We start from the raw sequence: 25,623 nt of genomic DNA on the forward strand, positions 1-25,623 counted from the left end.
TTTCAGCTCAGGTCATGCTCTCAGGGTTTGTGCGTTTGAGCCCCGTGTTGGCTCTGTGCTGCACTTCTTGGGATTCTCTCTCCCTCTCGGTCTGCCCCTCCCCCTGCTCTCTTGGACATGTACTCTCTCTCCCAAAATAAATTAATACACTTAAAAAATAAAAGTACACATCACTTTTGCAATAATGAAAAGTTTTGTTTTGTTTGTATGTGAAATTTTATTTTAATAGGAAGAAGAAGAATATGAAACCAAAGGAGGACGTCGAAGAACGTGGGATGATGATTATGTGCTTAAGCGGCAGTTTTCTGCTTTGGTTCCTGCTTTTGATCCTAGACCTGGTCGTACTAATGTGCAGCAGACGACTGACTTAGAGATTCCACCCCCAGGTGCTGTGCCTTTTAGTTTTTGTGATTTAATTTTAATAGATACCAAAGAAGATACTTCTATCTAATTAGGAAACTAAGGCTATTTTTGTGTGCAGGTTTATAAATAAACATTTTCAGGGGAAAAAAACCTTGTATATCAGCCACAAGTCCTTAAAAATGAGGTTGTTTTTAGAGGAGCAGATTATAGCATTTTTAAAGCACTGTGTTTTAGATTTCTGTAAGTTTTAAAGGAAGGCTCATTTAAAGGTGGATAATTTGTATTTTGTATTCTACTAGATCAGAATTGCTATGGATTATTCCTATTCAGATTTTATTTTGAAAAGTTGATGGGGTGCTTCAGTCAATTAAGCATCTGACTTTGTGGTTCAGGCTTTGCAATGACAGTGTGGAGCCTGCTTGGGATTCTCTCTCTTTCTCTCTCTTTGTCCTTCCCTGCTCTCTCTCTCTTTAAAGCAAAAAAGAAAAAGAAAAGAAATGTTGTATAGTGGTTTCATTTATGGTCCCTGGAGTTATTCAGCCTGGCAACTCTCTTCTTACAACTTTGTTTTGGCTGTGTTAGGCATAATGATCCCCCAAAGACATGTAGGTCCTAACCTCCAGAATGTATGAATAGGTAATGTTATCCTGACAAAAGAGACTTTGCAGATGAGATGGGAGAATTATCCTGCATTATCTGGGTAGGCCCAGTGACTTGTGTCCTCATGAGAGGAATACAGGAAGATCTGAGTCAGCGGAAGAGATTAGACAGTATGAAGCAGAGATCAGAGTGATGAGGGGCCATGAACTATGGAATATCGGCAGCCACTTGATGCTAGAAAATGGAAAGAAAAGCATTCTTTCTTGGACCTTCCAAAAAGGAACAAAGCCCTGCCAGCCCATTTTGGGTTTCTGACTTCCAGAGCTGGTTGTTTGAAACCACCTAGTTGATGGTAATTTATCACAACAGCAGTAGGAAGCTAATATACTGAGCACATCAGTGTAAGCCCGAATTTCCTTATCTCTTACATGTAGACAATAATAGTTGCTGTTTGACAAGGTAATTAAAAAGTTTAAATGAGGTAAAACATTTAAGGAGATTAGCCATACAGTTGGTGTGTGCTTCAGTAAGCGTCAGCTATTGTAATCAGTATGTTATCCTTAAGGAAGACTTAAATGTCCATAAGTATAGAAAGTATTCTTTACATTATAGAATGATACCTGTGTTAAATATGGAGTAAGTATGCTTCTAGTATAGGTGAGGATGTGTATAGGCTCAATCACGATATTCCAAGATCCCTTCAAAAAAGAAAAACCTATGCTAGGGAATATAAATAGATACAAATTTTCTGTAGAGCTCTTTGGCAATATATTTCATGTTGTTACTACTAAAAATCCATACTAAAGAAATATTGGCTCTGTACCCAAATTTATACATACTGATGACTAGAGAAGTATTATTTATAGTCAGGAAGTTGGAAATGACTTTCATTATGTCTAATAACGGATATGGTTCAGTTAAGGGAAAATGGAATATCATGCAATGAATACAGTAATATTTTAAAAGACTCTATCATGATATGAGGGAAAAATAGTATGAACTTCCAGAGTCCAGCACCAGTAGGTCCAGGGGTCCCTGAAGGATGGATGGTGTTGGCACGAGAGTGAGAGAGCCACAAGTTTCTTTCTTGATCACCAGGCAGGCATCTCTGCTCTGTTTTTGTGTCTTTATTTATAGGTCAAGCGATAACATGACATCAGAAAATAGAAACTTTTTACAGTGACTAATTCTTTGTGATAAGAGGTTTTAATCATTTAAAGTGATGACATTAGAAAATAAAAATTTTTACAGTGACTAATTTTTTATAAGATGTTTTAATCATCAAAAGTGTACAGAAACAAGTTTTACAGAAGTATTTTTGTAGAACCATCTCATTCATTTTTGGCATCAGTCCCCAAGATTAAGAAAGTAACCAACCTATCTTATATTGTATGGGTTGGTTTTTTTCCAGTAATTATGACTTTGTTTTTGATTAACAAGTTACAACCAAGTTGTAATGTACTTACAGTGAGGTTGAGTAAATCTTATAACCAAAAATATAACAGGATGTTTTTAGTAAAACAGGATATTATACATATTATTTAAATTAGTAAAGCTAAAAATAAAAAGAGTATACCATCAAATACACTATGAACCTGTGTGGGTGTGGGTGTGGGTGTTTACTTCACAATCCACTCACTCATCGTGAGCAGAAAGTTGACAGGTCATTGACCAGAATATGTGGTTTTCTCAGTAGGTGATTTTCTCTGGATGTAGAATTATGAATAATTTTAGCTTTCTTACTTATAAGAATAAAATGTTTCTGAAATCATACAGTTAGCATGTGTTTTCTTAAAATAATGAGGGATCCCTCTCATATGCATAAATTCAGCTTTAGTGCTGTCTTTAAGTAACCTAGGTTGATTGTTCTTATTTAAAAAAAAAAACAAAAATGGTGAGGCCAGGAAAGTTCTAAGTAGTCATTGTCTTTTAGCTAATAAAATGGCAGAAGAGTTTAGATACTATGAAGCTTTGTCTCCCAGTGTGGTATTCTTTCTGAACTTCTTGTTTTAGAGTAATTTTTTTATATCTTTCATATTTTTAGGAACACCTCATTCAGAGCTCTTGGAAGAAGTTGAATGTACTCCATCACCTCGATTAGCCCTCACTTTGAAAGTAACAGGTCTTGGAACAACTCGTGAAGTTGAATTACCACTCACTAATTTCAGATCAACCATTTTTTACTATGTACAAAAATTGCTTCAGTTGTCCTGTAATGGCAATGTGAAATCAGATAAACTTAGGCGTATTTGGGAGCCGACATACACGTAAGAGATTTTAATTTAATATTTTAACTAGACATTTTCATGGTACATGAGCCAAGAAGCATTGTAGTTCTGTATTTTTTCCTTTAGAAACAAAATAGTTCTTGTTCTCGCAATAGAGAAGAACATTTCAGACTCATGATGTGGAATGGTTTAAGGTTCCAACTGGAAGTAACTTTAGAAATAAACTAGACTAATACCTTATGTAATAGTTGTTGAACTCTTTGGGCTTGTATATGAAGTAGTAAATATTTTCTATTGGTTATTTGTTTTGGGATTTGCAAGTTTAAGCCTACCTCTCTCTGTTGATTCGTTCATTGAACAAGTAATTAATAATGACCTTGGCCACACTTAATGTTTTGGTGCCTCATTTTATTAATCTGTAAAATGAGAGTGGATGTGAGGAATCAATGAATTAATATATGTAAAGTGTTTTTAGTATTGTCTGGGTGCTCAGTATTCCACATAACAATAATTTCTTTAATATTATAGTTTGAAATAATAATAATTATAATCATCCTTATGTGAACTTTTATTTTTTTGATGTTTTCTTAACATCGTTGATCATTTTATATAATGTCTAATAAAGTAATCTAGATCCTTTTGAGAGAGTATGGAAGGCCATCAGGGTATTTTCCCCACTCTGTTCAATTTTTGTGAAAATTTCAAATTTGATCTCCACTGCCTGTGTAAATATAAACGTTCCTAGTCCATGTTATTTCTATCCTATTTTTATCTCTTGACACAGAAGCAAACCATTTCTCATCTCTTTTTATTTTTACAACAGTATATGAAATTTATGACATGATACAGTGTATTACTTCATACCTCTAAAAGTTATAGGTTTGATGTATGCATTCTTTGTAATTATGCTATATTTATCAATAGCTCTTTTTCAGGAACATGATTTCTGCTACTTTCCCCCTTTTTAACAAATTAATTTATTTTTATAAATTCTCCCTGAGTTTAATATTGAAGCATAAGGCTAATGGATGACATCATTCATATATATTTTTAAAAATTGAAGCCTTATTGGAAATAACCACAAATCATTTGATCTATGAATTAATGTGAAAAATATCTTCATGTTTAGAATCATGTACAGAGAAATGAAGGATTCTGACAAAGAGAAGGAAAATGGAAAAATGGTAAGCTATATTTAAGTGAGTCTTAGCTGCTTAGTGCAAAAAGGGAAAAATAAAAACTGACATTGTTAATTGAACGTTTGAGGGAAAAAATTACTAACATGCAATTCTTTAGATGAGATTAAATGCATGATTTTTAAAGCTACTGTATGTATTGCATGTGAAACAGCATAGACTTTTAATCAGGAAAGGCCGACATTTGGGTTTTCCTATTGTAGGGTTGTTGGTCTATAGAGCATGTGGAACAGTACCTTGGCACTGATGAATTACCAAAGAATGACTTGATAACCTACCTGCAGAAGAATGCAGACGCCGCTTTCCTGCGCCACTGGAAATTAACTGGCACTAATAAAAGTATTAGGAAAAACAGAAATTGTTCTCAGCTCATAGCTGCATATAAGGTATATTTTGGCATCAAAACACAATTGGGAATGGCTTTGTGCTTTGTTTGCAGCTTTTTAAGATCCTTAAGAAAAAGAGATTCACTGGGACATGTTTAAAAAATATGAGGTTGAATTAGCATTGTTAATATGCCAAGTACTAAAATTTTAAATATGACTTGTGATATTGGGTCTAAGTACATGGTTTTAATATGGCCTACAGTGGTTATAGTTTATTTGGGAGTTCTAATGGTTTAGAACACATTAATTTTCAATTTGGGTAATAGTGTTTTTATTTTAAAAGAAGGCAATTCTTTGAAAAATTTTAGCATTTTCAAATACTAATAATAGAATGATGTATTGCTTTTCTTGAAAATGTGACTAATGGTGGGTTTGCTAATTGTTTCTATAGGATTTTTGTGAGCATGGAACAAAGTCTGGATTAAACCAGGGGCCCATTTCTACTCTTCAGAGTAGTGATATTCTTAATTTGACAAAAGAACAGCCTCAGGCCAAAGCTGGCAATGGTCAGAATTCTTGTGGAGTAGAAGACGTCCTTCAGCTGCTGCGCATTCTCTATATCGTTGCAAGTGACCCTTATTCAAGAATATCCCAAGAAGGTCTGTAAGAATCCTTGTTTTATTTCTATGGCATTTTAAAAAGGAAGTCAGTTTATATTTTTATTAATTTCATTAATTTTACAGAAGGTGATGAGCAGCCCCAGTTTACTTTTCCACCAGATGAGTTCACTAGCAAAAAAATCACAACAAAAATTTTGCAGCAGATTGAGGTAATAAACTCAGATGGTTGAAATTTTCAATGTAAACTGTTGGACTTTCAAATACTGTCTCCTTCCTTTTCTACTTTCCACCATCTCTACTGTTTCTCTGATTCAGTGATTTAGGCCATATGGTCCACTGCATTAATTTATTAAGTTAACCTCAAGAACTCCTTTTTGTCTTTGTAAATAATTGCCGTAAGACATTATTATTTGTTACTTTTACAGGAACCATTGGCGTTGGCAAGTGGGGCTCTACCAGACTGGTGTGAACAGTTAACCAGCAAGTGTCCTTTTCTAATACCATTTGAAACTAGACAGCTTTATTTCACATGTACAGCATTTGGTGCATCAAGGTAGGAAGTATGTCCTTTTATATTTTATTAATGTTATATAAGCTCAAAATGTACAAGTATACTTTATGTCAGGACTGAGGGAGTATATTATCTTATTTCCTTATGAAGAGTTACCAGTATTGAAACACCCTTTGGTTTACATTTGGATATATGCTTTCTGACAGTAGACTCTTGAACAGTGTGGGGCTTAGGGACACCAGCCCTTCAGACTATTGAAAATCAAAGTTAAAAATGTGTATAACTTTTGACCCCTCAAAACTTCACTGATAGCCTCCTGTTGACTAAAGTATTACTGATAACATAAACAGTTAACATGTATGTTAAGTTTTATTTACTTGTTTGTTTTGTTTATTTAGCATGTGAGTGAGAGGGTTAGGGACTGAGAGGGAGAGGGAGAATCCCAAGCAGGCTCTATGCTCTCAGCACAGAGCCCGATGCAGGGCTTGATCTCACAAACTGGGGGATCATGACCTGACCCAAAATCAGGAGTTGGATGCTCAGCTGACTGAGCCACGCAGGCACCCCTACCTATACTGTATTCTAAGAAACAAGTGTGCTGGAGAAAAGGGTATGTTTTATTTTATTTTATTTTTTATTAAAAAAATTTTTTAATGTTTGCTTATTTTTGAGAGAGAGACAGAGCATGAGTTGGGGAGAGAGAGACACAGAATCTGAAGCAGGCTGTAGGCTCTGAGCTGTCAGTGCAGAGCCCGATGTGGGGCTCAAACTCAAGAACCGTGAGATCATGACCTGAGCCGAAGTTGGACGCTTAACTGACTGAGCCACTAGGCGCCCTTAGAGAAGAGAAAATATTAAGAAAACCATAAGGAAGAAGAAAAATTTGTAGTCCTATATTTATAAGAAAAAAAAAAACACATATAAATGGAGCCATGCAGTTCAAGCCTTTGTTATTCAGAGATCAAATGTATTGTGTTTTCCATCAGCATTTACTATACAGTTTCTTAAGTAGCTTTCATAAATTATTAGTTGCTGATACTCCCAGAATTATCAAATTAAATGCTTATATATACCTTTGGTAACATTAAAAGGTTCCTTCCTTTTGGCCATCAATTTTTTCTTACAGTCTTCAGACATACTACAAATTTTATACTTCTTTTTTGGGTCTGTTTCTACTAGATGAAAGTTTTATGAGGGCAGGAATTTCTGGCAGTTTTGTTTACTAATCTAGCTGCAGTTCCTAAAGCAGTATGTATAGCATGTTGGAAGTACTCAGTAATATTCTTTGAATGATTGAGTACCCAGAGTACTTTCAAAGTAGATGTAAGTAGAAAATTTATAATTTAAAATGGAACTGTTGGCTTCCCTGGTAGTTATACTATTTATAAATTGTACATATGGGACTATAGGCTTATAGATGAGGAAACTGATTCTGAGTATATAGCTGATAGGCCTAAAGATTAGCAAAAATATTGTAGCCCACATGAGAGCAAATCTTTCCGTTTCTTCCTTCTAGTTCAAATTCTCCCACCCGCAAGGATGGGTTAGCTCTGTATTGTCCAAAAGAAAATATTTTATTTTTTAAAGATTTTACTTTGAATAATCTCCACACCCAATGTTGGGCTCAAACTTAACCCTAAGATCAAGAGTTGCACACTCTACCAACTGAGCCAGTCAGGTACCCCCAAAGGAAAATATTTGAAAATCAGTTTTTCAGTTTGAATCATAGTAATAAATAATAAAGTTAGCTTAGCCATTTTTTAGTTTCTCTGATAGTTAAGAAATATTTGCTTGTGTTTGTATGTATAAGTTTTTTTTAATTGAAGTGAAGTTGACACCATATTACATCAGTCGCAGGTGTATGACCGTGATTCAGCAACTCTGTACATTATGTTGTGCTCACAAGTGTAGCAACCATCTGTCAACCATAGAATGCTATTACAGTGCTGTTGACTATATATCCTATGCTGTTCTTTCTTCCCCAGTTTGTGTGTATTTTTATATGTTCTGTGCGGTTTGGACCACAGACCTTTATTTTGATCTGTTAATTACTCAGGTAAAGAGGAAAAATGGAGGCCTTAGTACTTTCTCAATTTGTTTAAGGAAAATAATAAAAGAGGTTTATATCTTTTACTCAGAGAGGAAACAATCTATGCAATAAAAAGGCTTACTTTATAGTCTCACCTAATAAAATACAACTTAAAAAATTACCTTTGAATTATGTTGCTGGTTTAGTAGTACAGTCAAACTATTACTGAACATTACAGCTACGTGAACATTTTTCTATTTCAGAGCAATAGTGTGGTTACAAAACCGCCGTGAAGCCACCGTGGAAAGAACAAGGAGCACCAGTAGTGTGAGGCGAGATGATCCCGGGGAGTTTCGAGTGGGTCGTCTCAAGCATGAAAGAGTGAAAGTTCCACGTGGTGAATCTCTGATGGAGTGGGCTGAGAATGTCATGCAAATACATGCAGATCGGAAATCAGTTCTCGAGGTACCGCGCACAGAGTTTCTTTTAGTATGCAGGAATGACAGAGAACCCGCCATCCTGTGTGTTCCACAGCATGCAGACTGCACTAGATAGAAATGAGGAAGGATTTCTCTGCCCTCTGTGTAGATAGAGCATCTTTTGAAAGAGGATGTCAGCTTACCTCCTCAAAGGTTAGGATCTCGTGATTTGATGAGCAGCAAAGAGTATCTTCACTCTTGAGGTAGGAAGCTGTTTGGTCTTTTTGGAGGGTGCTACTTATTTCTTAACAAAGCCGGAACTAAATAACAGCACTCACTAAGGATTCTTCTTGATAGTCTCAATTATACCTATACATTAAACTGTGCTATTAGATATCTGCATTTTTTTTGGAGCACACTATTTTATAACATAGTTTATCTTTTGGGTCAGGGACTGATCATGACAAATACACTGTATCTTTAGAAAATATATAAGGCTTATGGCTTTCACTTTAAACTCTATTTGCCTTCATCTTACTCTTCCTACCCATATATTCCTCTAACTAGAAAATCCTCAATTATTATTTTATTTTATTTTTTTTTTACCATGCACGATATATTTTTGTAAGTTGCCTCTCACATTATATGGGGAATATGTAGAGTATGGACACAAAAACTTTGAAAGTAATTGCTTCAAGTCAGGAATAAGTAGGAGAGTTTAGGTTTTGGTGTCACAGACACACAGAAAAATCTGTGCCATCATTTTCTCAAGCAAGTAATTTAACCTTTTTATCTAAACTTTGGTTTCCTTTGGTGTAACAAAAGAGATGAAATCTGTTTTAGAGAGATCAGTCAATGTATGAGCAGTGTTCACCACAGTGTTTAAATGTGTAATAGTGAACAAAAAATATATTTTTTAGAAAAACTAGAATAAACCTTCTGTGTTGTTTATAATATTAATTCTACTGCTATTATTTAAAAAGATGTATTATTTGGCAAGAATGGGATCCTTTAAAAACATTTTTTTTAACCTCACTTTTCCCCAAAACTTGTTCATGTTTTAGGTTGAATTTTTAGGAGAAGAAGGAACTGGCTTGGGTCCTACGTTAGAGTTCTATGCTCTGGTGGCAGCAGAATTCCAGAGAACGGATTTGGGAGCTTGGCTTTGTGATGATAACTTTCCAGATGATGAATCTCGTCATGTAAGATTTATTCACAATTTTGTGATTGTGATTCTGCTTTTAGAAAGTTTTAAAAATAAATTATGCTTTCAGAATGTAAGCCAGGTTTTCCAACTTTCTTTTCATTATTAATCATTTTTAAAATTTTTTATTTATTTATTAAAAAATTTTATCTTAATGTTTATTTCTCTTTTGAGAGAGAGTGTGTGAGTGGGGGAGAGAGAGAGAGAGAAGGAGACATAGAATCCGTAACAGGCTCCAGGCTCTGAACTCTCAGGACAGAGCCCTATGTGGGGCTTGACCCATGAACCATGAGATCATGACCTGAGCTGAAGTCGAACGCTTAACCGACTGAACCACCCAGGCTCCCCTATTCATTTATTTTTTAATGTAAAGAGAGCACAAGCAGGGAAGGGGTAGAAAGAGAAGGGGAGAGAGAATCCCAAGCAGGCTCCATGCTGTCAGCACAGAGCACAATGTGGGGCTCAAACTCATGAATTGTGAGATCTTGACCTGAGCTGAGATCAAGAGTTGGATGCTTAACTGATGGAGCCACCCAGGCGCCGCTGTTACTGATTAATCTTGATACTGTTAAAATGTTTTTATAGAATAAAATTCAGTCACCAAAAACTAGTAAAAGTACTTGTGTATATAAGCACTTTAAAATAACTATATTCATGAAAATGTTTACTATTTATGCATCTTTTGTTTAACTTTATTTGTATTTCTCCCTGTAAAAATTTAGGTTGATCTTGGAGGTGGATTGAAACCTCCTGGATACTATGTGCAGAGATCCTGTGGACTATTCACAGCACCATTTCCACAAGATAGTGATGAGCTTGAAAGGATCACGAAACTCTTTCATTTCCTTGGGATTTTCTTGGCCAAATGCATTCAAGACAATAGACTTGTGGACTTACCTATTTCTAAGCCTTTCTTTAAACTTATGTGTATGGGTGACATTAAAAGCAATATGAGTAAATTAATTTATGAGTCACGAGGTGATAGAGACTTACATTGTACTGAAAGTCAGTCTGAAGCTTCTACAGAAGAAGGTCATGATTCACTCTCAGTAGGAAGCTTCGAAGAGGATTCAAAATCGGAGTTTATTCTAGATCCCCCCAAACCAAAACCCCCAGCTTGGTTTAATGGAATTTTAACTTGGGAAGACTTTGAACTAGTAAACCCACACAGAGCCAGATTTTTAAAAGAAATTAAAGATCTTGCTGTCAAGAGGCGTCAGATTTTAAGCAACAAAGGTCTTTCTGAGGATGAGAAGAACACGAAATTACAGGAACTAGTGCTAAAGAATCCATCAGGGTCTGGTCCTCCACTTAGCATAGAGGATTTAGGGTAAGTTTATATATACATTCTTCAACCTAACGGATGAATAGGTTTTAATGCTTTCGTGTCTTTGTCCCCACTAATATGCAGTGTATGAGTAGTCTATTAAGAACAATAGTATGCTGTAGGAAATATTGTTGATTTGAATCTTTGAAGAGTTCATATTATAAAGACAACATTCTGAATACCAGAATAGTTTATTAATCATTGAATGAATATCTGGAAGATTATCTGAATTATCAAATGTGATTAATGTATATATCTTGTATGAAAGTCCAAAGTCAAAGATACTTTGAGAAATCATAGCTAATTAATAGATATAGTATACTTGGCAAAGCTCAGAATAGTTGTGCTTTATATGTAGGTCTATGCCCAGTGGCTGTACTAACTCACTCTGATGCTATAGATCTTTTGATAAAATTGTCATTTCTATACATGTAATATTATACCTTTGTATGTATTCCTATGATTTTGGGCTGAATGTTAATCTAATTCTTTTTGTCTTCCCAGTTTAAATTTCCAGTTTTGCCCTTCCTCAAGAATATATGGTTTTACAGCTGTGGATCTCAAGCCAAGTGGGGAAGATGAGGTAAAAATTTTGCTTTTGATACAGTTGTAAGTTCAGAAACATCCTCTTGATGAGGCCAGTTGTAGTGAGCGCTACTGTAAACATCCCTAGATATTAACAGTAATGTTGGCCAATTTTCCCTCACAGATGATAACAATGGATAATGCAGAAGAATACGTGGACTTGATGTTTGACTTTTGTATGCATACGGGTATTCAGAAACAGATGGAAGCCTTTAGAGGTAATTTTTAGGGCTCTTTAGCTTTGATACCTCTCTTTTTACTTGGAGACTCTTGAAATTCAGTCACTTATCTTGTCAAGAATTGCTGGTTGTCTCTAGGTCCTGCAGAGTACCCAGAACAGTTTGGAATGCTCTCAAGCTGTGGCATATCCTCAGCTTGCTTCTCCTGAGTAATGGGGGACACACTTTTGGCTTCTATTTCTTCATTTGTACATGGACATAAGGTTGCGTACTTACTACTTTACATGTTCAGGATGAATTAAACCATGTTAGGACCTAAGTTCTCCAGGTGAAAATTGAAGCAAAATATATTAGACTGTTTGTCACATACTAGTTCTGAAAAAGAATATAGATTTGGCAAGCTTGTCTGATGCAAAGAGCTAGTTAAGAAATTAGTAGAATTTGGCTACTGACCATAGTGACTGAGCTGAGTATCTCTTTACATTTTTGGTATTAAGTGAAATTTATGTACTTAAAACCTTAGCACAGCTTTGATTTCAAGCTATTTTAATTTGTATTTTTTCAAATATTTATTAGTATTTTATTCATACTCCATTCAGTTGATATTAGGTATTTTGATTTGAAATTTGGTATTTTGAAATTATAACTTAGAAATTGAGTTTTGTGTTTTATTGTTTTTGGTTTTTTTGCTGTGTAAAATATAGATGGGTTTAACAAAGTTTTTCCAATGGAGAAATTAAGTTCCTTCAGCCATGAAGAAGTCCAAATGATTCTTTGTGGAAACCAGTCACCATCCTGGGCAGCAGAAGATATTATTAATTATACTGAACCTAAGTTGGGTTATACACGCGACAGGTATGTGTTATTTTCTAAGGTCAATAAAATAGTTTATGTCCCAAAATTAAATGACAGATTCTGTATAAAGAACTATGACTCAGTGAATTACATTCATAAAGTAAGTGAGAAAGCAGTGAAGTCTTTATATCCATAGATAAGGCTGAGTTTACACAAAAAGACAGCTGAGTCTTTGTTGATGTTAAGATTCCATTTTAATTGTTCACTCTCTTAAAAATTGGGTAAATTGTAAATCTTTAGGCTTCATTGTTTTTATACTAACCTTTATTTTTTTTTTAATTTGAGCCTTATAAAAAAGATGAAGGAATTTCCAAATACCCTTTACCCAGATTCAACTGTGCTTATCATTTGCTATATATTGTTTATACACAGCACATATTTATCTGCACACCTGCACTGATGGATATGTGTGCATGTACTACTTTTTTCTGAACCATTTGAGAATATGTTGCATATATCGCACCCCTTTTTTCTTTCATGCCATTGATTTTATTTTTTTAATTTTTTTTTAATGTTTTATCTGGTTTTGATACAGAGAGAGACAGAGCATGAGAGGGGGAGGGGTAGAGAGAGAAGGAGTCACAGAGCCTGACGCGGGGCTCGAACCCACGAACATGAGATCTGACCTGAGCCGAAGTCGGAGGCTTAACGGACTGAGCCACCCAGGCGCCCCTGATTTTTTTTTTTTAAGACCGCAGGCTGTATATTACCTTTTCTTTTTTTTTAAAGTTTCCGGGGGCACTTGGGTGGCGAAGTCACTTAAGCATCTGACTCTTGGTTTCACCTCAGGTCATGATCTCGCAGATTTGTGAGTTTGAGCCCCATGTCAGGCTCTGCTCTGGCCGCACAAGCCTGCTTGCTATTCTTTGTCTCCCTCTGTCTTTGCCCCTCCTCTACTCACACCATCTCTCTTTTTCTCTAAATGAATGAATGAGCTTTCCAAACTAAAGTTTAAAAAGGTTTCCAAATTAACTAAATTGAGAACAGTTGACCCCTTTACAATACAGGGTTTAGGGGCACAGTTGAAAATCCCTGTGTAATGTTTGACTCCCCAAAACTTAACTATTAATAGCCTACTCTTATCAGAAGCTTTACTGATAACATGAAAATATTTTGTGTGAAGTAAGCTGAAGAAAAAATATCTTTGCAGCACTACATTGTATTTCTTGAAAAAAATTATGTATATAAGTGGACCTGAGCACTTCAAACCTGTGTTGTTCAAAGGTCAACTGTATTATGAATTACTTCAAACTTTAACATTTATATAATATTTTTTCCCTAAGTCAATTTTTTAAGTTTTTAAAAAAAATTTTAACTTTATTTGAGAGAGAGAGAGGGAGAGGGAGAGAGAATCCCAAACAGACTCTGCACTGACAGCATGGATCCTGACATGGGGCTCAGAAGAGTTCCAACTGACTGAGCCACCTAGGTACCCTCTTTTCTTTAACATTACAGTTAAGAAATTCATGCCTATTGTGGCATATAGAAATAATTTCACTGTTAAAAATGGATTGTTTCAGATCCCCATTAGCCATTTTTGGATGAATTATGCATGTGCATCTTGAGCTTTTCTGATTTGCTGGCTTTGTTGCATATTTGATCCCTGTACTCTATCAGCATTTTGGTTCTGACAGGCTGTAAGTACAAGACAGTAGGGGCGCCGGCTGGCTCAGTCGGTTTAGTGTGTAGCTTTGACTCAGATCATGATCTGGTGGTTCTTGGGGTCAAGTCCCGCATCAGGCTCTGTGCTGACAGCTCAGAGCCTGGAGCCTATCTTCAGATTCTGTCTCTTTTTCTCTCTCTTCCTTCCCCTTTTCAAGCTCTGTCTCTCAAAAATAAATAAATGTAAAAAAAAAAATTAAAACATTTAAAAAAATTTGTAAGTACAAGACAATCTTTGTGGGATATATTTTTTTATTTTTTTTTCCTGTTATTTATTTTTGAGAGACAGAGACAGCATGAGCAGGGGAGGGTCAGAGAAGAGAGGGCGACACAGAATCTGAAATAGGCTCCATGCTCTGAGCGAGCTGTCAGCACAGAGCCTGACGCGGGGCTCAAACCCATGAACCGTAAGATCATGACCTGAGCCGAAGTCGGACGCTCAACCAACTAAGCCACCCAGGCTCCCCTGTGGGATATTTTTAAAGTAGCTTATATCTGCTCGTTTCATGCTGACTCGAGAATCTCTAGATAATACTGTTCTTCTCACGTGTTGTTAATTGTTTCTTCGGTTATTGCTGACTTACAAAGTAGTGGTAGTGTTTTTCATTTAAATCAGCTCTCAAATTGGTATAATTTTATTTTTCTTCTTGTAGCCCTGGTTTCCTGCGGTTCGTGAGGGTTTTATGTGGCATGTCTTCAGATGAAAGGAAAGCATTCCTGCAGTTTACCACTGGTTGCTCAACTCTTCCCCCAGGTGGACTGGCTAACCTGCATCCCAGGCTCACAGTTGTTCGCAAGGTACAAACTTTATAACTAATGAGGAATCCAAATGGAATTTAATTACTTCAGGATTGAAAGAAGTAAAGATTTGAAGTCACGGTCGTCTGTGTTTTCACTTTCCTTTCTGTAGGTTGATGCTACTGATGCAAGCTATCCGTCAGTGAATACATGTGTGCATTATCTAAAGTTACCAGAATATTCTTCAGAGGAGATCATGAGAGAGCGCCTGCTAGCTGCTACCATGGAGAAAGGCTTTCATCTCAATTGAGCTTTGAAATGGGAAATGTCAGAGACTTTTAAGATACTAGTGAAGCCTCTTGTGTTTGTGTGCAGAGAAGTATATGATCCTCTACGCTAATGACACTTGCCTTTATTTCAGCCATTAAGGCTTTAAGAACACGTGGAATAAGTTGGTTAGCTGCTAATGACAAAACAGATCCTTTAACTACCCAGCCAGCAAGTATATAGCACAGAACACTGTGTTGCTACAAGGGCTTAGTGACTGGAAAAAGGTGGTCCTACTTGACTGTTCCAAAGAGCAGCTTCTCAGATCTTCAGTGTTCACTGGTAAATTTCTAACAGTGTATTTGTGTAAAGTTTGTCGTTTCATACTTCATACACTACAGTTGCCATCACTGATCCCTGTTTTGCTGGCTTTTAAGCTACTTGGTCAAAAACCTGCTTCCTTAAAACATAGAGAGTTAATGAGCATCTCAAGTTTTTCTTTTCCTTTTTAATGATGCCTGCACTATCAGAGTATTCTAGTGTTCTCTCTTCTGTTTGGCATATAATCATGCACAACCTTTTTATTTCTTTGAGGTGGGAATATATTTTTATTTCCTAAATGCCATACTATAAAGATCAAATTCTTAAGTGTGTTTGTGCAGCTCAAAAGTAAAGATATGTTAAGGGGGGAAAAAAAGAAAAAAAAAAAACACTGGTCTAGATGCAAGACACACTTAAAGCAAGTTTTACTTTGGTTGTATTTTCTTTGTATATTATAAACATTTATTTAACTTGTTGCAGTTTGAAGTAAAAAATTTCCAAAATGTATGCTCAACAATAATCATTAAAATGTTTGCAGCGTACAAAACTGTGTCATGTGACTATTTCACTGCAACGGTCAGACCTAAAAACTTAACCAGATATTTTTTATTTTGAGTCACTGAGATACAGTTTTTTGAAATTACTACATGAAGAAATGTATTTTTCTATAGTAAATACACTTACTGAAACTGGAAATCTAGGAGAAATATATGTTCACATGCTTGTGATCCAACTGTTCTGTCTTAAAGTACTCTTCAGCTGTGAATGGCCAACTTATTTTGTTTTAACTTTTTAAACACCAGATCTGCTACTTACCGTTGTATCTGCAGGAATATGTAGTTTAAGATTCAAGAATGGTTTTGAATGTTGTTAGTGTGAAAAGAAACTACCAGGATATGGCCATTTCCTGGTTTTGAAGAATGGCTTCTCTTTCCATTTTCCAAATCCCTGTGATTTATCACATCTCTGCCCTTAGGTGAAAGAAACGTCATTAGGATTCATTTAGCCGATGGCTTTTTTAGGAGTGAGAAGCATTTTTTGGAATTGCCCATTATTTACCTGTTTAAAAGGTACATTCCCTTTCTACATTAGAAGAGATATGTCCCACTATGGTCAATCATTTGAGTATTGTTTTTATTCTCTGCATGAGAATGTTATGACTATGTAATCAGTGGCAGCATTTAAATAATTCATCTTATTGTGAGTTTCACAGTTCTCTGTGAGAATAAAAGTTAAAATAAAACATAATAGCAATATTTAAATGTATGACCTATGCTTTAATCCAAAAAATAGTTGTGGTGATTGTCTCAATAAAGTCATGGATACATGACTAAAACTTTATTCTAGTGATAGAGTTAAAACCCAGTTTATGTGCTTAGTATTGCCATTTATTTAAGTCTGTAAAATGTCTGTCAATACCCAGCTTTTACCAAGACTAATCTAGGACAGGGGTCAGTAAACAACAACCTGCTGCTTGCTTTTGTATCGCCCATGAGCTAAGCATTGTTAAGTGGTTGAAAAAAAGCAACAGAAGAATAATATTTTATGATGTGAAAAATTTTGAAATTCAAATTTCAAAAGTAAAATTTCAAATATCCATAAATAAACCTACTAGAACACAGCCGTTTTTGTCCATTTATGTATTATCTATGGCTGTTTTTACACTACAATGGCAGAATTGACTGTTTATAGAAACCATATGACCCACAAAGCCTAAAATATTTACTGTCTCGCCCTTTACAGAAAAAGTTTGCTGAATCCTGGTATAGCACATTGTTGTAGCTTGTAAAATTGATGAGTCTTATATATTCAGTAAATGAAATGTCAGGAGTCTTCAAGGTAAAGCTGACCAATCTGAGACATAAATTTCATGAGTGTGAAAGTCATTTAAAGCTGTTCATCAACGGTTTCAGCAATAAACCTGAAGCTAGATGACACAGCCTATAAGGACAGGTAGCCACATTACAGTTGACTTTGCATGAGTCAAGTGTTATGAGACATCTACTAGGGTCTCCATGTATACTAGGTTCTTCAGCATTCTTTCCTGTGGTATCTACCAAGTATTTTTTTTTTAATTGTTATTCTCTAAAGGTACTGAAATCTGTGCCAAGATGTTATTCAAGTGCTATTTTGGTGTGACCTGAAAATTAATTTTGTTCATTCCCTAGTTACTTGTGGTGTACCAGTTTCAGCAGTTACCTGAATGTGCTACTGATTAAGTGCCTACCAACTAGGACAGTGTTTCCCAACTAATATGTCGTAGAAAGACCTCCAAAGCACTTTCATCGAGGCTGGGCTTTCCCCAGACCACGGCTACTTAATGCAAAGTTATCGGATCTATACACACTGTTCTGGCAGGTCAGAAGCCTTTCCTCTGCCTTTCTGAATGGGTCTAAACCAACTCAGGTTTGTTTTTTGAATCCTGGGTCTTTATAGATGCAAACTTTATTTACTTAAAAAAATTGTTCTTAATGTTTCATTTATTTTTAGACAGAGACAGAACATGAGAGGGGGAGGGGCAGAGAGACAGGGAGACACAGAATCGGAAGCAGGCTCCAGGCTCTGAGCTGTCAGCACAGAGCCCGATGCCGGGCTCAAACCCACGAACGTGAGATCATGATCTGAGCCGAAGTCGGAGGCCCAACCAACTGAGCTACCCAGGCACCCCTAGATGCAAACTTTAAATATGTAAGTAAAATTTTAGAAACAAAGACTTAAAAGATCCCCATACACACATATAGAAAAACAGTGCTGAAGAATCGTCAGTGCCTGGAATGTCCATTTATGTTTTCTTTTAGAGGATAGTGTTGTAGCTGAAAGAACTCCCGGAATTCCATAGGATGGCACAGCATCTTAAAGTACCAAGATTATTATGTTTCTATTTCCTCCATTATATCTGCCTTTCTATCCTGTATGCACATAAACCTGTTTTTATCTAAGACAGTTCTCTGTATGTTCTACTGTTGACTGAGCGGCAGAAACATCTAGAAAAGTTCATAAGGATCGGGTCATTGGTTTTCTCTAGTGACTTAGTTTTCTTTGCTTCCAGACATATCAGGAGAAGGGGTGGGTCAAAGGAATGAGTTAGAGAGTGGGGGAGAAGGGTTCCTGTCATGCCAGTCTGAACAGAGATACTCGCTTGCATTCTGTTTTTAGACTCTGAACTAAAGTAAATTTCATTTACAAATAAGTTTACTAATAAACCATTTACAATATGGCCTCAAGTATGGTTGTAAGGACTCTCTTAATTTATAACCACTCATGTTTTGATAGTAACATTATAAGTGAATCAATTATATGATGACATTGTAATTACCATGTGCCAATAAAGTAGATATCAGGCTTTTAGAAACTGGCAAATAAAATTTAATTCTCAATTCTTATTAGGTACACAAATTAGTAAAGTTTAGACTTAAGACATTTTAAAGAAAAAGCATTCAGAAAAAATTCAAGTGCTATGTGTTTAAAACTTTATTGACTAATAATTGTCTCACATTCTTCTCATGCTGCTATCCTAAAGTAAATATACAAAGGGAAGCAGAGAACAAAAAAGATGCCCTGAGAACCCAACAAAATTTGAACTGAGGAAAACAATGCTCATGGTTAGAAAATAAAACTTGTCTCTTAGAGAAGAATTTTCTTTGTACACCATATTTCAAACTACAGTTTGTTTTCTATTTAGGAACTATGGAGAACACCTATTTAAAATGTCTTTGGAAGGATACCCCATTTTGCAATGCATACTCCAGACTTTTTGGGTTGCAGATGTTGAGAGGTAGTCCATGGTATTCTCACCAGTTGATGTTGTCTGGCAGAACCTTCCATTATTCAGCTTTCTGACATTTTATCAAGAATGAGTAGAGGCGCAAGAATTCTTGCCCGATTTGTTTCCACAATGCAGCCATTCAACACCATCTCATCCAAAATGATGTGTACTTTATCCAAATTAAACATTATCTAAGTTCATATTAAGGAAATTAGTTCTAGAGATACAAAAGTGTTAACAAGTTAACAGTAAGTAATATTTAGGAGTTAGTCTATAATTTTTTCCCATGTAAATTAGTCTAAGCATGAAGTGTTTATTTTACAGAATTTCTGAGATTTAAAATTGGTGTCTGTGTTAGAAATTATAACCTCAATGTACATAAGCATACCCAGTTTCACCCTGGTTAGGTTAACTGGCCAATAGGCACAGAAATGGAATAGATACACCTTTTAAGCAGAGGGAAAGTGAATCTACTAGGAACTAGAAAATAAGGTAAGTGACATTGGCAAGAAAGTGACTTGACAAGAACACTGTTGTCTTTCCAGACAATAATAGCATCAACAGTAACAGTCACGATTTATGGACTACTCATTATGTTCCAAGCATTGTGTTGAGTGTTTTACATAAATTTTCAGTCTTCTCTACAACTCCATGGTATAAATGTTACACACTATCCTCATTTTACATGGGAGCAAACAGGCTCAAAGCCATTGCCCAAAGTCACATGGCTGTTAATTGCCAGGAGCTGGAATTTAAGCTCCCAGCTTTGGCTTGATGGTTCTGATTCTACACTTTTCAGGAGGGGCCTGATGCTACTGAGTATACACCCTCCCTCAGCCCTAAATACTTCACCCAATACCAAGTGCTTTTACAAAACCTCCTGTCTTCAGGCTGAAGAAAAAAATAACCAAGACTAGATATGAATGAAGAAGGTAAGGCAATGCTGACTTAATTCCCAAGTAGATAAAAATTCTGAAATTCATGAGAGTATCTTGCAGAAGTGAACAGTTCTAAAAGTACTCAAATATTTGAGAACTATGGAGCCACTCTCACTGATGTTTTTAGTGGAAAGTCAGTATAGCGCATGGGGGAAGACAAAAATGTTGTTAGACTGTGTTGTCTAGCTAATTGGAAGGAGCCAAATACTTCCCCCAGGAGACCCTTCAGAGAACTTTTTTTCTGTGAAAGGAGAATGGGAACCACAATAAAATGATGATGATAGTTGAATGGTTCTGAATTCTATACATTAATAGTTTATTAATCTGTGTGTCTACTTAACATAATCCTGGTCTCTTAAAACAGCTGATTGAAACATTGCTTCAGATAGATAAACTTCAGTCAACAAATGAGTGATTTAAATGCACTAGGGGAGCTCATAAATAAAGCCAACCTTTGTAAAGTGAATTGTTATCACCTGTTTTTTTCCCCAAAAATTTCAGATGTTCAAATCTATATTGTATTTCTTTAGTGAAGTATATCTACAGGAAATGATACAACCCTGTGAATGACTTTTAAGTTCCTATTAGGCTCTGCATTAATAGCTCATTAAGCTCTGTGCAAATAGTCCACTAGCAGAATAAACTGTTTTCCAGGAACCCATGGGAACTGTCCTTAAATGACCCAGAAAAGAAAAAAAAAAAAAAAAAAGCGCTTTACTCTGATATACCTATTAATAATGTCTTCCAATTATATAGATGATGATTGCTTTGTCCATGACCAAATTGGGACTGGAATATTAGGCCCTTGACTCCATCAGATCCAGAAGCCAGAACTTAGAAGCCAAACACAGTGGGAATGTCAGCTCAGTACACAGAAGTGGAGTTGGGGGGTTCATTAAGGGCAATGAAAGCCTTGGTGCGTTGAAAATGTCAACTCATCCAAGATGAGTTTCTTGGAGAGAGAAGATCTAATTCTAATCTATTTGAATAGTTTAGAGATTAAGCTGAAGACTTTGGTAAGTAGATGATCTAAAATTCAGATGTCCCCTTGAGCAAGAAGTCACTTGTTTTGAAATTCAGATCAGAATTTGCTGCTGAATCATATCAACCACTGACATCCTCACATTGTAAGGACAAGGTCTTTCAGCAAGTCTGAATTTCCCAACATCCTAGAAATATGAGTTGTTCAGTGAGATCACTCCGTACCGTGGGCATGTGAGTGCCTGTCTGTCTCAGTATCTGGTTCAAACCCTTAATAACCATGTAGCTTTCTGGCACTATATAGGGAAACCACAGACCAAATCCAGTGTGAGGCAAAAACCCTGAATGCTAATTTCTACCTGGAGTCATGGGACTCCTTTAAAATAAGAATCCGGCTGTTGTTTACATCTTGATTTGGTTTATAAGCAACTTGTACACTCTGGTGAAGCCAAGAGTAATGGCATTTGAGCTATGTGTCAGACAAGCCGGGACCCCCTCCCCCCGCAAAAAAAAAGCCCTATATGCAAAGCCCTGTGGCAAACATGCTTCAACCCTGACATCTAGAATAGGATGAAGCAAGAAAGACCTGGCCTGTTAATGTGGTGAGCTGAGAAGGGACTTTTTCAGAGGTTCCTGTGGGTTACACTGAACTTGACTGACTTAAATATCCTTAAGACAACTGTTTACCCCTTGATGGCACCCTGTGGTTGGAGCTGCTGTGAACTACAGCCAGCCTCAAGGGCCGATTCAGAAAGCCCCACTTTTTACCAATCCTGAGACCCATAAGCCTTTCTGAATTTCTATGTAATGTGGATTGAAGTTGAACATCTTGGGACCCCAATAATATTAGTGTCACCTGAAACCAATTTTTTAATTAAAGTGCTTGAAATGTTTCTGGTTCCCACATTGGAATTTTGGTCTCTGAATCATAAGTCACTTTTTCAGTATGGTAATTTAACACCACTGTGGGTGGTCTATATTGAGCAGCATACACTCAAATGGGGCTTTAAAAGCAATTCTAAGGCAGAGCTCAGTCTAGAAACTAAAATGTCTAACTCTAGATTTCGGTCTTAGATTCCTTGTCTTCTTTCTTTTTAAGATCCTAGCTAAGAAAGTTGTTGAAAAACTAAGTGGGGTGGGGGAAAACTTGCCCTATATATATACATTTATATATATTTATATTTTAATTCATTCTCCCATGAAATGAGGTAAACTGTGAAGGGCCTTTGTGTTCACATTTCCTACAAAAATTCAAATGCTACTGTATAGAAGGCTGTCCTGATAGCGCACAGTCCTGGATATACTCTCCTTGTAATACAACACGGTGCTGTTCACATGAGGCTTAGTACTGTCTCTTGTGAGTTAGGCCACTGAAAGGGAATTGATCTTTTTTGTTTTCAATAGGTTTTTCCTGAAAGACCCATTCATATTCTGAGAGCAACAAGACATCCAGGTGTCATTTTTAAAAATTTATATAGATTTATGTAAAATTACACAAATACGAAAGTCAGCACTTGGTCAAATGAGCCTGTCCATATCTCTTGGGTTTTCCTAACACTGCTGCCCCTCGTAACTTGCTGTCACTATTCCTGAGTCAAACAGACAGAAGCCCGAAGCCTGGAACAAAAAAGGAGAGGGTGGAAGGCAGGCGGACTTGGTGGGCAGGTGTGGCGGCAGATGGATACGTCCTGAAGGACTGAGGGATGCAGAGAACACTGTTCGAGGAAATAAGTGGACAGCGAGAGCCAGTGAGAGGCGGCAAAGCCCCGGAGGGCAGAAGTGTTTAATCTGGAACCTTCACATCCCTTTCCCAGGTAAATGGCTGACTCCCTTTGGGCTTGTTCATAATTCTGAGACGCTTCCCTCATGACAGCACTGACTGCAGCTCTCATGCTGACACAGTTTGGACTCCCTTGCCCCTCAGGGGCTCCCCTTTCCAAAGACCCCCTCAGCGCCAACGGGCCAGCTCTCACTCCTTGCAGCCCTGCTTTCAATTTACATAGTTTCAAAAGAAAAAAAAAAGATGTTTAGAAATTACTCAATGTGAACTCCACTCCTGGAGAGCACGCTTTTATCAAGACCTGCAGATACTCTATTTCATCATGTCTAACTCCTCCAACCAGAAACTAGGGTTTCCCCAAAACTACTTTCCTACATCAGGAAAACTCTGACAACACCAAGATAGCATGGTGATGGGCACTTTACAAGCATTTTGTTAGAGTCTTAAATTGCCACAATCTCCAGATGGTAACAAATTTTGTAAAAAATGTGTCATTTAATATCTAATTTTATATATGATTTTAAATATATATAACTTTAAGTATATCTAATTTTATATATAATTTTAAATTATATCTAATTTTATGGCCGTGGAGTAAAGGACCCTGGAAACCCAGAGATGGGTACCAGCTGTGCCCCAAAGTAGCTCTATGGTTTGGGACATGTCACAGAATCCCGTCTAAAAAATGGGGTTTTAACATGATTTTCTTCTAGCTCTGAAGCGCTCAAATCCTAGGACTCTTAAGTGTAACCTTCAGGGAGAAGGGAGCAGGTTTTCTCCTGTCTGACGATATCAAGCCATTCTTGATGTAATCTCACACTCCATAATATCTCAAAAGAAATCCTTTGGTAATGACTTAATTAATTATTCTGACTTTCTGAAAGAACAGGGAGACCATTGCAGTTTATTTTAAAGCAACCACTGTAGCATCTGTGGTGGATGGCTTCCCTGGAGAATTTGTTCTTCTTGCCAGTGTTTCCAAAGCCCCTAGTTGAACAAGTGCTTTTGTGATTTCATTAAATCAGTCTGAAATTATCTCCTAATCAGAGAAGCCCTATTCGGGTTTCTGGACCTCGAAAGCTGATTGGGATTTTAGGATGGCAATGAAGGAACAAGAGGTCGATGCCCCACTGTGGGCTCTGGGCCCCGACCAGGGCCTGACTGCAAATCTTGGTGGTGCTGCTGGGGTGCCTCCCTTCCTCCAGGGAGCACCAGGGTAGAAAATTAGCTGAGTCATAGAGAGTGCAAGCAGGACGGACGCCCCTCCTTCTCCCTCGCCCTTAACGATGGTAAAGAGGTATTTTCACATCACCCACATGAGCTTTCAGGGTCTAGAACTGCTCAGGCTTTTGGGTTTTGAGGACTTAGAAAATAAAGATTTATTTAAAAGGGATTTTTGAATCAAGGAAACATTCCGGATTCTAGGCCTACACTATATTTCTGGCATAGGTGGCGAGGGAATATAAATAGGGATTCCAGCCTGCTCCCCAGCTACTGTCCCAAGCCTGCCATTCCCGCGTCCAGTCCTGGGGTAAGGGTTGGGGAGAGGTCTGTACCAGCCCTGCTAGCAGCAGGCTTGGTCGGATATATGGGTACCCAGTGAATTCTGGGGACCAAGGTAGCTGGAGGGTGGTCAAGAAGTGGATTGGGTCCCTGCAGACTCTGCATAAGCATCCTCATGCCATGGAGAGAGATGCTCCTGAAGGAGACCCAGAATGTTGCCCTCTAAAGCACAGGGCCCAGGAAATGGACATTGGTGGTCGAAGTAGAAAGGTAGTACTGCCGGATTCTACTCTAGCCCAAATAAACGAAGGTCTTTAAGCCTCTTTAAAGGCATCAAATACCAAAAAGGCTGTTAAGGTTTTCTGTACATTCACTGAGACAGTAAGTATGCACTGAACTGAGGAGGGGCTGGGCATCTCCCGCCCAGCACTATTCACCGGTGCCATCCCTATTTACCAGAGCAGGTGGAGACAGCTCCTTTGAATTACCAGTTGTTTGGAGAATTTGGCAGACCTGGGGCTACAGAGCTTAACACATTTGGGGAAGCTCATTAGTTGAATCCTAAAAACCACCTTAATTCACAGAATGGGAGGTCTTAAGTTTAAGTCTACTAGAGGATGTGATAGGGCACACTTTCCCTATAGAAGCAGGGCCTCAGGAATCCACCGGCAACATTTCAGCCCAGCAGGTGGAGTAGACTGTGAAGAGTGTATAGAAACTTCTGCACTGCACGTGAATGATTTGTGTCACTGACATACTTGGTCCCAAGGGTCTGCCCCATTTAACACTAAATGCAACACAGAGTTTCCACCTAGTGGAAGGGTTTTCAAGAAGCTAGCATTTCTGTCCTGATTTCTTGTGCTTAGGTCATTTCTTTTAAAATTCCCATCTGTCATGTTCTGTGATGTTAGTCCTACTAGAAGTCGAACAACCTTATTCTAGGCCTTGTATACAAATGGCACATTTTATTTCTCCACGTCTAAACATGTAGACTCTGGAAAACTGCCTTATTATTAAGGAATTTCAGGGTGATAAAGCTTCTGGAGTAAAAGCTTGCCAGTAAAGGGCTTCTTGGGAATTCTATGAGGTTTTGACTTCCTTCCTCTTGGTGCTGCACCAAAGCCAAGCCTTAAAGCATGTCTGTTCCCTGTGGGCGGATGAGGAAGGCTTCCTTAAGCCCAAGCAAACACAAAGAAGATAGGTGTTCTAAGTGTTGGGGGACCAG

General features: G+C 37.2%; 2 protein-coding genes across 7 annotated transcripts in view; one reads left to right on the forward strand and one right to left on the reverse strand.

The window, feature by feature from the left end:
- HECTD1 (HECT domain E3 ubiquitin protein ligase 1) overlaps positions 1-15,838 on the forward strand; it is an 87,712-nt gene extending 71,874 nt beyond the window's left edge. For 5 of the 6 annotated variants that reach the window (XM_029952974.1, XM_029952975.1, XM_029952973.1 and 2 more), the window contains 15 exons: positions 230-386; positions 3,008-3,230; positions 4,321-4,375; positions 4,591-4,773; positions 5,165-5,372; positions 5,457-5,542; positions 5,759-5,886; positions 8,137-8,338; positions 9,357-9,494; positions 10,219-10,826; positions 11,328-11,406; positions 11,533-11,626; positions 12,292-12,442; positions 14,758-14,902; positions 15,015-15,838. In XM_029952974.1, the coding sequence (XP_029808834.1) occupies positions 230-386; positions 3,008-3,230; positions 4,321-4,375; positions 4,591-4,773; positions 5,165-5,372; positions 5,457-5,542; positions 5,759-5,886; positions 8,137-8,338; positions 9,357-9,494; positions 10,219-10,826; positions 11,328-11,406; positions 11,533-11,626; positions 12,292-12,442; positions 14,758-14,902; positions 15,015-15,152 (2,595 nt within the window). In that variant the 3' untranslated portion in view covers positions 15,153-15,838. The remainder of the gene's footprint in view (positions 1-229; positions 387-3,007; positions 3,231-4,320; positions 4,376-4,590; positions 4,774-5,164; positions 5,373-5,456; positions 5,543-5,758; positions 5,887-8,136; positions 8,339-9,356; positions 9,495-10,218; positions 10,827-11,327; positions 11,407-11,532; positions 11,627-12,291; positions 12,443-14,757; positions 14,903-15,014) is intronic. The other variant, XM_029952977.1, reaches the window with a different exon arrangement.
- Positions 15,839-18,877: 3,039 nt separating this feature from the next.
- The window catches only part of AP4S1 (adaptor related protein complex 4 subunit sigma 1), a 48,736-nt gene continuing 41,990 nt past the window's right edge, over positions 18,878-25,623 (reverse strand). The window contains exon 6 of the mRNA XM_029950402.1: positions 18,878-19,387. Coding sequence (XP_029806262.1) covers positions 19,259-19,387 — 129 coding nt within the window. The 3' untranslated portion in view covers positions 18,878-19,258. The remainder of the gene's footprint in view (positions 19,388-25,623) is intronic.

Source organism: Suricata suricatta, chromosome 9 (assembly GCF_006229205.1).
Source record: "Suricata suricatta isolate VVHF042 chromosome 9, meerkat_22Aug2017_6uvM2_HiC, whole genome shotgun sequence".
NCBI classification, from domain to species: domain Eukaryota; kingdom Metazoa; phylum Chordata; class Mammalia; order Carnivora; family Herpestidae; genus Suricata; species Suricata suricatta.